At 46.5% G+C, this 15560-nt stretch overlaps 2 protein-coding genes across 2 annotated transcripts in view; one reads left to right on the top strand and one right to left on the bottom strand.

Moving 5' to 3' along the window:
* The window catches only part of NCBP1 (nuclear cap binding protein subunit 1), a 29881-nt gene extending 26324 nt beyond the window's left edge, over positions 1–3557 (top strand). Inside the window, exons 22-23 of the mRNA XM_005529960.3 lie at positions 339–452; positions 1077–3557. Of these exons, the coding sequence (XP_005530017.1) occupies positions 339–452; positions 1077–1190 (228 nt within the window). The 3' untranslated portion in view covers positions 1191–3557. The remainder of the gene's footprint in view (positions 1–338; positions 453–1076) is intronic.
* Positions 3558–8020: 4463 nt separating this feature from the next.
* Positions 8021–15079, bottom strand: XPA (XPA, DNA damage recognition and repair factor). Its single transcript, XM_014258734.2, has 6 exons — positions 14835–15079; positions 14335–14457; positions 12164–12269; positions 10388–10553; positions 9617–9734; positions 8021–8251 (listed from the first exon to the last, which is right to left on the bottom strand). The coding sequence occupies exons 1-6, from the start codon at positions 15004–15006 to the stop codon at positions 8103–8105; spliced, it is 834 nt and encodes a 277-aa protein (XP_014114209.1). The 5' UTR covers positions 15007–15079; the 3' UTR covers positions 8021–8102.
* Between the last annotated feature and the right edge of the window lie 481 nt (positions 15080–15560).

Below are 15560 nucleotides of genomic sequence, written 5' to 3'. Positions count from 1 at the left end.
ATCTTGGGCATTTTCTTGGAATAAGAATATGGGAAGGGGTTGATAAATTTACCATGGGTTAGAGTCAATCCAGATCATCCCTCTACAAAGACTGGTTCTGAGCAGGATCTGGTGAGTTTCAAGTGCTTAGGAGCAGAGGAGTTCTGCTAGCACACAATTTCCTGAACAACCAGAAGGTAACTGGTTTATTGTCATACTAAATTCAGTATTTCCGAAGCAGAATAATTATTCTCACAGTGCTGTTCAGAGCTTCTGACACCCAGATCCTTTTACCTGAGGTTACCTGCTTTAATTTGATGAGACTGAGTAAGTTTGGGTTTTTTTCCCCTCTACTACAGCGTTTCATTATGTTGTTAACGGAGCACTTAGTGCGCTGCGAGACTGGTGGAATTGATGTATTTACACCTTGGTACAAGAGCTGTATAGAGAGGTTGCAGCAGATCTTCCTGCAGGTAAGTTTCATTTCTCAGTTTGGAAGGGTGTTGGTGGGACCATGCTTAATTGGGAAAGCTCAGCTGATGGAGGGCTGAGCGCTCCATGAGAGTAGCAGTAGGTGGCAGCAGCACATTTTCCCCAGAGGCTGGTGTGGGGCCAGGTCAGAACTCTAAATATTTGGCTCTGTATTAAACAGCTAATAAGCACTGGTGGCTGGGTGAAAGTGGTTGGTTATGGGAAATTACACCTGTGTGAGTACAAGATGTGTTGAAGAATGGTAGGGGTGGTGTAATTCTCCCTTGGGATGAACCGTTTTTATCTTCAGAGGAAAGGAAATACCATGCTTCTCCTAAGATACCTGAAGTTGCATTGCGTCCTGCACACAATTCAGGATCCGTGAGTGAGGAGTTACAGGGAGCACAAGGCAGGATTTCAACACTGGCTTCGTTCTTGCAGTCAGCACTGCCTCTGCTTGTTATGCTTTTCTTATCCATGGCTGCTACTTTGTGGAAATTAGATGTGCTAAACAATTTAGATAAGAATATTTGTGGTTCTTACATATCTTGACTTCTCTGCCTATTCTGATATAAATATAAAAACAGTAAACATATGTGGTTTGCTTTTGTTTTTTTATCTTCCAGCACCACCAGATAATCCAGCAGTACATGGTGACACTAGAGAACCTCCTGTTTACAGCTGAACTGGACCACCACATTCTGGCTGTGTTTCAGCAGTTCTGTGCTCTGCAGGCCTGAGGGATCATTCTTGGACGGAGTCTTGTCTGCAGGACTTTACTGAATTTAATTTTTTTTTAATGGCAAAACTTAATATGGGGATGGAAGAATTTTTTTGACTAAAACTGGCTTTCATGTGCTCCTATGTAAAACAATAGAGTGTTCTAAAAAAAAAAAACAAAACAAAAAAACACAAACTGTGTAAGCATCATAAGCCTTAAAAGATATGACTAATAGGGGATATTTGTGAAGTAAAGTATTAATTTTTTTGTTGTCTTTTAATTTAGTTTGACTCTTCGCTTCATTATAATAATTTTATTTCTCCCCTCTTGCCTATATAAAAATAAAAATCAGGCACACTCCTTCCCCCAGAAAAATTCCTAACCTCACAACAACAAAAAAAAAGCCAACCCCAAGCAATTGGTTACCTCTGCTTGTCCCTAAAATCAAATTAATTGCAGAAATGAGGAATATGTAGTGTTTTGTGAGTATGAAAGGGGATGCACCTTCTCAGTGAGCAGTGTGGTAAGTTCTCTAGTATATGACATAGGAAAACTGTCTTAACTTTGGGCATGTGAAACACGTTTTCAAAGTAGCATAGAGCATACAAATTTGTTTAATTACCAAGCCAGATAGATTCTCAGAATTTAAAAGAACATGTAATACAATTGAAATATGTTTTTAAAATGTGTTGTCTAGTGTCTTTAAATTACAGTATCTATAAACAGTCAGTAGAGAAGCTTCATGGACCACTTCTGAAAAATGCAATTCTTTTTGCATTGCGGTCAAGAAATTATGAACTGCTCTTGGTAGCAGTCTTCACTGATAAATAGAGACAGTAAGCAGGAGTTGGAGTGGAACAAACTTTTGACTTCCATGCTGCAAGCCTTACCTGGATGTTGGGAGCTCCAGCCCCAGATGCCAGGAAGGGGACAGGACAGTGCTGAGCTTTTTTTTTCTTTCAGCCTGTGACTCATTGGACTGTCACATTTGCACTAGGCTGGACCTGCAGGCCTGCAGGATGTCAGAAATCTTCCTGTTTAGTGACAGTGGATGAACCAAGTGCTCTCACCTCATCTGGCTTGGCAACAACTGCTGCATCTGCTATGCTTCCCTCACTTTAAAATGTGACAGCAGCATGTTGCTCCCGTGTCTTCATGAAGTGTTTTAAAGCTGAATTAAGTGATACATTACAGGAGGCTTAGACTGGGAGAACACAACTGAAAATAGAGTAGGCTTAGTTTTGAGTTAAGCCAGTAATATGAGGTACATAAGAGCCAAACCAGAGTGTTCTGTACCACAGTGAGCAGCAGTGAACGACAAAGATGCTGCCTTAGGTGCTCAGGTCCGTCAGCATGCAGAGGGCTTCCAAGCTGTTTATGGTCTCTTCATTTTGCAGGTGAATGTTTTAAAGAATTTCATACCCAGTGCTATTTAGTTTTAGCTTAGGAAATTACGTGCTTTGAGTAATTTTGTTCCTGTACAAATTATTTTTTCAGGTATTATACCTAGAAATGCATTTCATATGTACATTGACCTCCTGACTAAGCAAGGAGGGTAAAAAATTGAACATTTTGCTTTGACTGTTCATCTAATATTGTGTGTGGCCTGTAGCAATCCAATATATCTTCATAGACTTAGATCTGTTCTGCTTTTTCTGCTTGCCCTTTCTGACTGACTGATCTTCCTCTTCCCTTATTCTTTCAGGGTGTATTGTTATTTGTTGTAAATTTGCTTTATGCAAGGATTTTGTCAGTCATGCACGGACTTACGCTTCAGAACTTTCTCTGTTAATGTTCTTGAGTAATCAGATAGGGTTTCTTGTTTTTTTATTTTTAGGAAACATTTAATACTTTAAAGGTTTTAATTGGAGTTTAATAGTTTTTTCACTGGCTTGGGTCAGTAACAGTTCTGATATTAACTAATGGTGAGGGTTCTGATTATAAATGTGACTTCCGTAAAACTGGTAATGCAGTTAGAACTTGCAAACCTGTAACTTTCTTTGAGCCTTGACAAATATTGATGCTGGGGATACAGCTGCAAATGCTTGAGTGTAATCCTGTGTTTTTAAACCAAATAGCAATGTCTTTCAAAATTGATTTTAACTTCCAATCATGCCAAGCTTCGAGCATGGGCTTTGACTGCATTTCTTGAGTCTGTTGGACACCTTCACCTTATTTTAGGTCTAATGGTGTACACCTGACTTGACTGGGAAATAGGATCTGTAGGAAAGAGTGAAACGCTTATGTAGTGATACCAACGGCTAACTGGAACTGCTGAAATATGAAGTGATGGATAGTGTAAAGATGCTGTAGAAATGTGGTATGGTTGGAAAAAAATGCACACGTAAAGATACAAATAAATGAAGGTGAAGCAGGTTGCTGCTGAGAGTGTTTGTCCAATCTCTTTGGGGGACACTGAAGCAAAGTAGTCATGCTGGGTTATGCTGATGTTTAATGCAGAGGGCTGTGAAGTTTTGTTTCCCAGCACTTGTGCTGGTACCCTGACTTAGCACACAAGGCTGCACCTCCTTGCACTACAGCTGGTCTAACACGCTCCCCCACCTGCAGCCGTGTGAGGCAAGTGTATGTGCTGCTAGGTGCAAGGAGGTGCTGATGTAGAAATTCTCCCTCTCCCTTGCCACCTCTTGTCCTCTGGGAAGGGGAGGTGCTGCTGCAGGAGGTCGGGAGGGTGTTGTGGGCTGGTGGTGCTTGCTGTGCGGTGGGGTGGATGCTGCAGCATGCCCACAGAAGGGCAGTAGTCAGTGGCCACCGCCATCTGCCCTGGAGAGGAGTTTAGGAATCCAAGGTAACACATGGTTGTGAAAACATGACAGGGAGGACTACCTCTAAACGCCCTGCTGGGACCTGCCTCCCTCTGAAAAGCCCCCTGCTGCTTTCTTAGGTCTTGCAAGAGATCCTCTGCTTGGTGGGCAGGCAGGCTGGTTGCTGCATAGCTGCAGAGGAGAACATTGGAAAAGTGAAGACCTATTGCTGGAAGGATCATCTGCCCTTCCCAGGCACCTTGTCTCCTCTGAAAAAGTCACAGAATCACTTAGGTTGGAAAAGACCTCTGGGGTCATCAAATCCAGCCAATGACTGAACATCACTATGTCAGCTAGACCATGGTATGGCTGTGTCCAGTCTTTCCTTGAACACTTCCAGGCGTGGTGACTCCACCACCTCCCTGGGCAGCTCAATCCAATGTCCACTTAGCATTTCTACAAAGAAATCTTCCTGATGTCTGACCTAAATCTCTGGTGCAGCTTGAGGCCACTTGTCCTCTTGTCCTGTTGCTGGCTTCCTGGGAGGAGAGACTAACCCCCACCTGGCTACACCCTCCTTTCAGGGAGTTGCAGAGAGTGTAAGGTCACCCCGAGCCTCCTTTTCTCCAGGCTGAATGAGCCCTGTTCCCTCAGCTGCTCCTGGGATCTTCACCAGCTCTATCAATCGTCTCTGGGCACACTCCATCCGCCTCAATGTTCTTCCTGAACTGAGGGGCTCTGTACAGGACATAGATCTCGAGGTGTGGCCTCACCAGTGCCAAGCTGGTCACACTATTGCTGACACAGGCCAGGATGCCATTGGCCTTCTTGGACACATGGGCACAGTCCCAGCCAGATGCTGGCCAGCACTCGTAGGCTCTTTTCTACTGGCCTCTTTCCAGCCACCCTGTCCCAGCCTGCACAGGCTTGTTGTTACCCAAAGGCAGGACCTGACACTTGGCCTTATTGAACCTCACACCTTTGGCCTTGGCCCATTGATCCAGCCTGTCCAGATCCCTCTGCAGAGCCTTCCTGCCTTCCAGCAGAGCAGCACTCCCACACAGCTTGCTGTCACCAGTGAATTATGCTGAGTACAGTCGATCTCATATAGATCATCAATAAAGATTCTGAACAATTCCCCCCAGCACTGATCCCCAGGGGACTCCAGTGGTGCCCAGCCCTCGTCTGGATGCAGCACCATTCCCCTCCACTCTCTGGGCCTGGCTGTGCAGCCAGTTCCTAACCCAGAAGAGAGTGCTCCTGTCCAAGCCATGGGCTGCCAGCTTTTCCAGGAGAATGCTGGGCCACAGTGTCAAAGGCCTTGCTGAAGTCCAGGTAGACAACTTTTCACTCATCCCCTGGGGAGGTCACCTGGTTATAAAAGGAGATGAGGTTGGTCAGGCAGGACCAGCCTTTCCCAAAACTGTTGGCTGGGTCCAACCACCTGGTTTTCCTGCATATGCTGTGATCACACTCAGGATGATCTATTCCATCCCAGTACCAAAACCGATAAGCCTGTAGTTCCCAAGTCCTCCTTCCAGACCTCCTTGTAAGATGGGCATCACACTGGCCAACCCAGTCATCCCAGACCTGTCTGGTTATCCAGGACTGATGATAAATGATGCAGAGCAGCTTAGTGAGCTCTCCTGCCAGATCCCTTGGTGTCCCTGGGTGAATCCCATCTGGTCCCATGGACTTGGGTCTGGTGGCTCAGCAGATCTCTACTTCCTCCTGGATTACAGGAGGTCAGTGCTGCTCCCTGTCCCTGTGTACCAGCTCAGGGGCTGGTTGCCCCAAGGATAATTGATCTTTCAAGTTAAAGACTGAGGCAAAGACCCCCAAATACCTCAATCTTTTCCTCATCCTTAATGACAGTGTTCCCACATATGTACAGTAACTACTGGAGATTTTCCTTGTATTTCACAGTGGTGGCCAGCCTGAGTTCCAGCTGAGCTTTGATCTAATTTTCTGTTTGCATCACCTACCATTTTCCTTGTACTCTTCTTGAGTTGTCTGCCCCTTATTTCAAAGTCATAACCTCTTTTCCCTGAGTTACAGCAGAAGCATCCTGTTCAGCCAGGATGTACAGGAAGACCAGGCTGGTATTCCATGATGACTCATCATTTGGCACTAGGGACAGTCTGCTCCTCCACCTTTCAAGATTTCCTCTTTAAAACATGACCAGTCTTCATGGGACCCCTTTGTTATTAAGGACTGTTTCTCAAGGGACTCTGAACCAGTATCCTGAATAGGCCAAGGTCCACCCTCCAGAAACCCAAGGCAGAGGTTTCGTTGACCCCGTTCCTCACTCATCAAGGGTTGAAAACTCTATCATTTCATTGGTCACTGTGCCCAAGACGGCCTCCAACCACCACATCCCTCACCTGCCCTTCTCTGTACATGAATAGCAGATCTAGTAGGCCACTGCCCCTCATACGCTCATGCTGTAGTTTAGGAATGGTGCTCCCCAATTCAGCATTTCTACTGAAACACTCCGAGTCATGCACAACTTGCTCACTCCCTCCAGTAGGAAGTCAATGAGAAACAGAGGCACAAAACGTAAAGATCAAACGTTCAGATAAGAACAATTTCCTGGAAAGAGCAATGCGGTAAGAAACAAACAGTATCAATATTAATATTAATATTAATATGGTGTGCAAGATCAATGATCAATTCACACACAAACCGTGTGAAACCCGATGTTACCCTGACTGGAAAGGACCCCCTTCTGCCCACGGACCCTGTGTGTACGGTGTGAGGTGATACAGGGTGACTTCTGGGTCTGGGTTGTGCCTCTCCTGGCTACTGCAAGAAATAACTGCCCTGGCCACAACCAGGACAGCTCACTTGCCAACTGTCCTTTGTCTTCCACACACTCCAGGAACCTCCTAGACTGCCACCTCTCCCCTGCTGATGTTTTCAGCAGACATCTCACAAATTAGTCTCCCGCAAGAACAAGGGCGGGTGATTGTGAAACACCAGACAGCCTCTAATAGAACATTTCATCTGCCCCTTTATCCTGTCTGGGTGGTCTGTAACAGACTCCCCCTGGGATGTCTGTCTTGTTGGCCTTTCCCTGATCCTCACCCACAGGCACCCAACCTTATCTTCACTGCCCTTGAGCTCTGTACAGTCAAAACCCTCCCGAATACACAGAGCCACCCCACTGCCTCTGCTTGCCCGCCTGTCCCTTCTGAGGAGCTTCTAACCATCACTGCAGCACTCCAGTTACAGAGTCATCCCACCACGCTTCTCTGATGGCAAATATGCCATAGTTTTCCTCCTGAAAATTTCCATTCTGCACAGCCACAGTGGCCAAGGCTCACAACGGAATTCTCCAGAGACTTCCCTGAAATCTGCCATATTTACACTGGTGAATAAATGTACAGCCAGAACCCTAGAACATTCCTTCACTTCAGCAATTTCCATATACACTCCCCAACAGCTGCAAGAATGAGAATTCAAAATTTAGACTTGGAAGTAAATTCAGTCTACTGAAAGCAAACATCACTCAGATCCATTTAAAGACTTCTACCATGGAATGCTACTTCCCTCTTGCCCCAAGGACAGGTCTTGACCCCTGCCTTGGCCTCTGCTTCAAAAGTTGGGAAAAGGATAAAAAAGACATAGAGAATATAGGTAAGGATTCTAACCTGCAATGATAGGTAGTAGAGATATGTCAGAACCTCCCAAGGAAGCAGGCAGCTTTCCTTTTAAGAGAGAATTCTTATATAGAGTTGTATATCCAAGCCAAAGAAGAACCTGCCTCATTATATGGTCTCCCACCACCAGAAGTGCAGCTCAATCAGCTTGCTGCCCACCCTCTGCCAGCCCATGACCAGTAACTGAAAACCAACAACAGTCAGGAGAAACTTCCTCCTGATGGAAGCAGAAAAGCAGTGGGAAGTTCACCTCCATTTCATCAGTGCATCATGTACAATGATACAAACTTATCTCCTGACCAAGAAGATAGCAATCCTTGAACTATGGCAAATGTGCCATGCTCTACCTTAGAAGCCAAAGCCTAATTTTCTTCACAGAGCTTCTAGCAACTGAAAAATATAACTCTCCATAGAATCTGGCAACATCTTGTTCATAATTAGCATTTATTTGATTTAAATACAAAATACCATTAAAAACAAAGTAAAATTTAAAAAAATAGGTTAACACTACATCTTCTCGTAAGTTATTTCATGGCCACAAATAGTGCATGTCTTTTTAAATATATCTTCATCAATGTTTTCTTCTGGTCCATATTCATGTTCATGGATACTAGCTTGTTTCTTCCACAAACTACTCCTCACAGCACGGCGCAGTTCTGGTAAGAAATACAAGAAAATTTTAACATTTTAATACATGTTAAATAATGTTTAATAAAACTCAAGCTAACTAGCTTCTCGAGGCCTACAGATGGCAATATGCTTGCTGCCTGTCTTTCACAAAGTCTGGGAAAGAATCTGCTCTTGCAAGAACAAGCTGCGACTTGACTTGCAATCCTCACCTTGTTTGCGTATTTTTAAAGGCCAAGAACTACACTGTCATGGATTCTCATAGGCAAAGATCTTCCATCTGCACTAAGGACAAGTTTCTTGCTGCCTTTTTACACAAAGCCATTCAAAGGTATCCAAAAGGGGTCGGTGGAATGCAAAGGAAAAGTTTTTATAGAACACCTCATTTATTTTACATGACCAAGAAAGAGTCATTTTCATTCAGGTCACAGTAAGCCTCCCAAATGACTTGGCATTCTCTAAGCTTTATGCCCAATAATATGAGTTGCCTCTGCAGCATCCGCAGTGAAATCCGCGGGTTCTCTAGAGCGCGCAAGCTGGCAGCAGGGCCCAAGATATTATCCGGATGCTCCAAGCGGGTGGCAAGAATACTGAACAGCGAAATGTGGTCACATTTTGAGCCAAACCATTCAGGCTGCAAACTTTGTCACGTTAAGGCCTGTACTTGCACTGAACTCTGGCATCTTGGCTACCGTCTGCTGCCAGTCCTTCTGTGTGCACAACATCAATGGCCCAGACAGGGGTTATTTGTGCAGTCTCAAGTTGTGCCTCCTTCAGACAACACCAGTACAGCCAGCTTGAGCTTTCTTTGCCTTTGTAAATGCCACCCCAAAGCAAAGCATGCATGCTATAGGTGGTACAAAAGGTTCCACCCATCAAATACTCTTCTAAATATTAATTTATCAGGGAAAAAACCCAAAGGGTAATGTGCAATAAAGACAGCAGCTAGGAATACTGTGAACAAAAGGAAAACCCGTTTTCACTACAATCACTCCACCTGAAGACTACCACAGAATTACAGAATCCACTGGCACAAAAATCCTTGTCTTCCACAAGTCAAAAGCATCAGGAGCAATCCATGGCACATTCTGGGTCATACCCAAAAACTTGAAAAACACTATAATGCACCATTGTAATTGATTTGTCACATCATGTCCACAGGACAACAGAGGAATTCAAGGCAAAAGGGACCACAAGTCTTGCAGTGCAACACTGCCCAACACAGTCAGCTATGAGGTCACACCAGACTGCTCCAGGTTCACCCCCTAATCTTGAAAACTTCCATTTTACCACACTGAGTATCTTCTCACTAATTCAATCTAATGCAGACACAGGTTTAAACAGAACTGTACTTCCCTTCAGGTACTGAAGTATGTAATTTTAACATGTGTTACCTTTAACTTTCTTGTCAAACTTCTTCTGTTTCATCTTCTCTCTGCTATCACGGCGTAGCTCCTTTGCTTCTTGCAACGCTTCTTCACTACCCCAGACTTCAAGTGAACGCTTAATTACCTACAGGATGGACATAAATGCCTTTTTTTTTCCCTGAAACGATAAAAGTAAACTATTCTAACTTACAAAATTAATTTTACCCTACACATTCATAAACCAACCAATCTTCCTCTGCTCTGCATCCCACCTGTCTCTGCTCCTGACTCATAAAAGACTGCACTCCTTCCGCAATGGCAACACTGCCTCATCACTTAGTATCAGCTACATGTAACTTAGGAAAACTTAAACCCAGCTCTAATTCTGCCCCTATTTTGCTAAAGCAGTATGATTCTTACGACGTACCAAACAAAAAAATGACAAGAGCCCTGGGAAATCCACTTGCCTTTCCTGCTGCCTTTGTGGGCAAAAGCTGTGAACACAGCTACAAAGGGCCACACACAGCTGCAGCTGCCCCATGCACTTCAGAGTAAAACTGAAGGGCCATGTGCTTTGTGACTTGTAATTGTGCAACCCACTGAAGCTCTGCTCAATGAACATCTTTAAAGTGCTCTCAAAACCAGACAATTTCACAACTTAGACCACAACCATTATACACCAAACTGTAACAAGCTATACATAACACACTTAGCTTTGACAACACCATTCAGATACCAAGTGACAACCAAAGCTGTACAAATGTAAAAAAAGGTCTGAAACACATTAAGTTTCTATACCTGTAGTTTTAAATAAAGCTTCATTTCACCCCATCGTGAATTATGAGGGTTTTTCTTCACAATGAATCTGAGCACTGGTTCCCTCTTGTCTAAGTCACAGTCTTTAAGGAGATACTCTTCTTTTGCTTCTGTCCTTGTTATAAGCTTATGTTTATCTTCAACATCTCTGCAAGATGTAAAATAATGATGAGAAAGCTGCACCCTAAAACCACAGGTTATTAACATCTCAGTCCCTATCCCTTCTAACATTCCTGAAATACAGGTAGCCCTAATCCTCTCAGCTTTTTATGCATGCAAATAACTTTGGATTCCAACAACCTAGCTAGACTCCAGACTAGATTTACTGAAATTAAGTGTTTAAAAATTCCCCCCATTTCAGCAAACAAAGGCTGAGAAGCCTGCTCTTCTAGAAAGACTTTTCTTCTATTTTCTTACAAGAGGGAATAACTGAAACTTAAAATGAATATTAATAATTTCAGGTATTCACCTAACCCAGATGCAATCCAAGAGCACAGAAGTATAAGCCTCACATGGTCAAGACAGAAAGAATGTGTAATGTGAGACAGGTCAGATCACCTGAGAATATACACACTCCATATGCTTCTAGATCTCAGAAACTGATTAGCAACACAGAGCACTTCTTTCTATAATGCAAGACAATAGGCAGAGGAACCATAAAATAAAGACTTTTAAAAGACTGTAGCCTTTAACAGACAGATAATGAGAAACTCTGGAACCACAGCAGCATTTATGAGTTAATGGAAAAAATTACATTTACGCAATCCTGACTGAAGTACAACTTCAACCGCTTGAGCCAAATAATCTGCCAAACACTATGTGCTAACAACAGTCATCAAGGAAGTACTGCTGTAAATGTAGCTTTACTAGAATTCAAAGTTCACACTTGTAGGTAATGCACCAAGGACACTACAGCAATCAGCTGCAGGAGCTTAGACCCAAGGGAAAGTACTCCACAGGCAATATGTCCTGTCCTTAAATTCTTTTTCCTACCCACTGTAACTTCTGAAACAGAACTTTACCTCCACAATACGACTGCAAATCGTCTACACCACGTGCACACCCCTAACCACTCCCTGCAGTAAATGGGTAGGCTCCCAGGCAAACTCCTGCCATTTTTTTTTTCATTCACCCAATTCATTCTTACACACATGGGCAGCCGGCTGCTGCAGTCGGTTTCATTGCCCTGGTTATCTTGATGGCTTTTGGAGCGTTTTCTGTGTTAAAAGATAAGAGCTTGCTCTCCTCTCAAGGTCAAACTCCTGCTTACCTCGCAGGCCAACCAGTAACCTCCCATTGGGGCTCTGCCCTTTGGCTGCTGTGCTTCCAGCACGCCCATGCTGACCAAAGTACCAACTTCACTTGAGTTAAAACACCGGGACCGCAAACACTCTAATCCCTGATCCACTTCAGATAGCAGATATTTGTGTTCCATCACGTTTTCAAATGGCTCTAGTCTGCAGCCAGACATAAATTTTCACACTGACAAACACACCAACTGCTCTCATGACATCCCATTTCCATAATGTTGTATGAAAATCCACTGATGTCCCCTATACTAAGGCAGGCTTATGAGACAATCTGTGATTCAATTCCATAATGGAAAATACACAGGGTATCAGTCAACTTTCATTTACATTTTTAAGTTACTGAAATATGTCTCTCTGCTGACAGTCTCTTTAAATTACTAACTCATTGAATTATAGCCAGCAATCTTTATGTAAAATAATGTTTCTCTCTCCTGATTATTTGTAATACCTGCAATTATCACATGTTGCCCAATCAAAGTGCTGCATAAGGTAGGAGTCCATGAATTCTTTGCCACAGTCTCCACAGATGAGATAATCAAATTCTAGTACGGGTGCTAATGGAAAGAAATATTTTTTTAAGGGACTACAATGATAAAAACAAGCATCTAGAATTGGTATTACAGGTAATTTTACTAGAATTCACATAAGCATGTTACAAACTAGTTTCACTCTATCGAAGTTTTCCAGAATACAGTACAAATTCAAAACCCATTACCGCACAATTCCATCTCTGTTGGAATGTTTTCTTAAGTTCAGCATTAAGTACTTAACTTCAACATTTAAATGGACATTTAACTTAGCCATTGTTAAAAATAATTCTCCACATTTCTCCCAAAAAAGTGTTTCAAATCCTCTCCTGCCACTTCCTCTGTTCTGACCCTCCCAAAATATGCCCCGATTTACAGAAGACATACGGGCAGAAACAGGAGGAAGCACAGAAGGGATTCAGTTTGAAGAGGGTGGCTACAGCAGGAAACTACAGGAGCTGCGCTGGCATCATAGTTCTCTCAGCTCTGCTCCAGTTTTTTTCCTAGCTCAGCCACACCTGCCTCTCCCTAAACGAGCTCAGTGGAAGCCTGGGGCAGTTGGCAAAGGTTCTTGTCCGTTCCAGCTGGCAGAAACGGAGGTGGATGGCCAGAGAGCTGCTAGGAGTGGAATGGGGATGGAGCTCCACTACAATCCTCTCCCCAAGCCCTCTCAGCACTGCTCCAAGCCCAGACTCATCTCAGCGCCAGCCACTGCTTCTGGCCGCATCCTCAACGGGTGGATCACCTCCAGCGTCATCACCATCTGCTTTTATGTTCCATAGGACACCAAGAAACACCGATTCAGGGAACAACAGCTATAAGTAACATTCCTTTAACAGTAACATTGGAATTCTATCAGAAAATTAACATTTCTATACAGTTTTGAAATTTGGAAGTGAGGCAGTGCTGTGGAATTTTAGGAACACCTGAAGCAGAAGATTAATGGTTGACATGCAGCACCATACATTTTAATTGCATTTGCATTTATAGCAGATCCGATCCAGCAAAGACGACATTTTATGTAAATTCAGTCCTACTAGCGACAGCCGGATGCTCAGTACTTCACAGTCATTTCATACTCTTACATCACATTCCATCATTTAAGACAGTGCTCCCGAACACGAAGACATTTTATTAAGACAATGACGTTATGAATTACACAGCAAAAAATACGCCCAGTGTAAGGGCATCCCAGATCTACTTTAATTTATTGTTAAACATTAGCCCATCAAAAGAAGCAGGGCTGCTAATTGTTTACACTGTTAATGAAATCTGGTGCTGATTTCTAACAAAGAGATACACTGCACCAACAGCCCCGCAGCTGATTCAAGCAGAACAAAGCAAGACAAAGACAATCCCAGAGAAGAAAGTCGATCTATTTTGGGACCCTTACTTCTCCATTTGCTTTTTTTGGGGGGGAGAATATCGCAAGGCAATGTGCTGAAATCCTCCACCGAACGATCAGTAACTTGGCGCCAGCACGTTTTATAACGATAAAAGCTGGCACTGCAGCAGCGCTCCGGTCTTGGCACAAACCACATAAATCCCAAAATTCCCACAACCGACGAAGCCGCGCAAATTTACCCTCATGTAGATCTTAAAATTTAAATTCTCAGAAAGAAGTAATGGAAATAGCATTTATGAGGGAGAAAAAAATAAATTAAAATGTGCTATACCCAAGGGCACAGGCTGTGTCCCACTTCCGCGGCTTAAAATTCTTCGTTTTTAATTACCGCGCATTTGCTATAGCCGATTTAATGCTGAAAAGAATTGGACGCGCCACTAATCGAGCACATCCAGAAAAACGTGTGAAGGAGGAAAAGGGGTGGCAAGAAAAAAAAAAAAAAGAAAGAAAAAGAAAAAAAAAGGATAAAAGAAAGAAAAAACAGGGTAAGAAAGGAGAGTAAAAAAAGCCCGGGAAAAAAAAAAAGGCGCCCATCCATCCCGCCCCGCTGGCGCGGCCGGAGCCGGCTCACTGTCGCCCCCGCGCCTTCCTGCCCTCCCCCGCCAGCCCCGCGCACGCGGCGCCGCCTCCTCCCGTCGCCTCCCCGCCAAACCCCCGCCGCTCCCTACAGGCTTTTTTCTTAAATACCGGGTGGGTGCACGATCTTCTCGCCGGCGCCGCGCTCTTCCTTCTCCTCGTTCTCCTCCTCCAGGAAGAATCCCCCTCCCGTGTCCACGACCTTGGGGAGGGCCCGCGCCCGCTCGCCGCCGCCTGCGGGAGCACAAACGAGGCGGGCGCTGCGTTAAAGCGCCGCCGCCGGCAGGGGGCGCGCGCGGCCGCCCCCACCGCGCCGCGCGCGCGAGGCGGGGGGCCGCGCGGAGAGCGCGCGCGTGCAAGAGCCCCCCCCTCCCCCCACATGTGGGGGGAGGGGGGGCCCCTCGCGCGCCGTGGCGAATTCTTCCCCCCCAACCCCCACCCCGTTCCAGCCACCCTACCGCACCCCCCCCCCCCCCACCCCGCCGCCCCCACCGCCTCACGCCCGGCGGCGCCCCCCTTTCCCCACACCTTTCCCCTCTCGAAACCTCCCCCCTAAAAAAGAGAAAAAAGGGCGCGGGGACTCGCCCGTTCCGCCGCCGCCGCCATCCGACCTGCGGCAGGGTAGGGCCGGGCCGCCAGCCGCGCCTGCCGCAGTGCCAGCGCCCGCTGCCGGTTCCGCTCGATCTTCGCCAGCGCCGCCGCTGAGAGGTGCAGCCGCTCGCCCGCCGCGGCCGAAGCCTCTTGCTCGTGGTCCTGCTCGTGGGCCGGGGCCGCGCCCGCCATGGCGGCAGCAGGAGCGACGGAGCCCCGTGGTCCCCCCCGCTCCGGCAGCCGCTCTCGCCCTTCCCCTCGCCGAGCCGCCGCCGCACTGCGCCTGCGCAGGGCGGGGGGCGGGGGTGGCCACAGAAGGGGCGAGGCCGCCCGCGCAGGCGCGCAGCCGCCGCCCCGCCCCTCCTCGCGAGCCGCCAGGGCGGGGGCCCCGCCCCGCCGCCGCCGCGCGGGGCGCGCCGGGAGGGCGCGTGAGGGGGGAGGGGAAGGGGGGCGCGCGCGGCCAGGCGGCGGGGCGGGGCCCGCGGCCCGCGTGGCGCGCGGGGGTGGGGGGCGGGGGGCGCGCGCGGGCCGGGGTGGGGGCCGGTATCGGCCGTGGGGGGCGGCTGTGCCGGGATCGGGACCGGGACCGCGGGACCCAGGCGGAGGGGGGGGGGGGGGAGACGGGCGGGGGGAGGGGAGCCGATGATGACCCTGCGCTTTCCGCACCGTCCCCCGCCTCGGGCCCGAGCGGCCCCGTGGAAAAAAAAAGCCATAAATCCCGCCCCGCCCGGCAGGAATTCCTCAGC

This window comes from Pseudopodoces humilis, chromosome 4, assembly GCF_049639895.1.
Source record: "Pseudopodoces humilis isolate 2021_Gansu_Grassland_sample_001 chromosome 4, ASM4963989v1, whole genome shotgun sequence".
Lineage (NCBI taxonomy): Eukaryota > Metazoa > Chordata > Aves > Passeriformes > Paridae > Pseudopodoces > Pseudopodoces humilis.
This window is presented reverse-complemented; position numbering and strand designations above follow the sequence as displayed.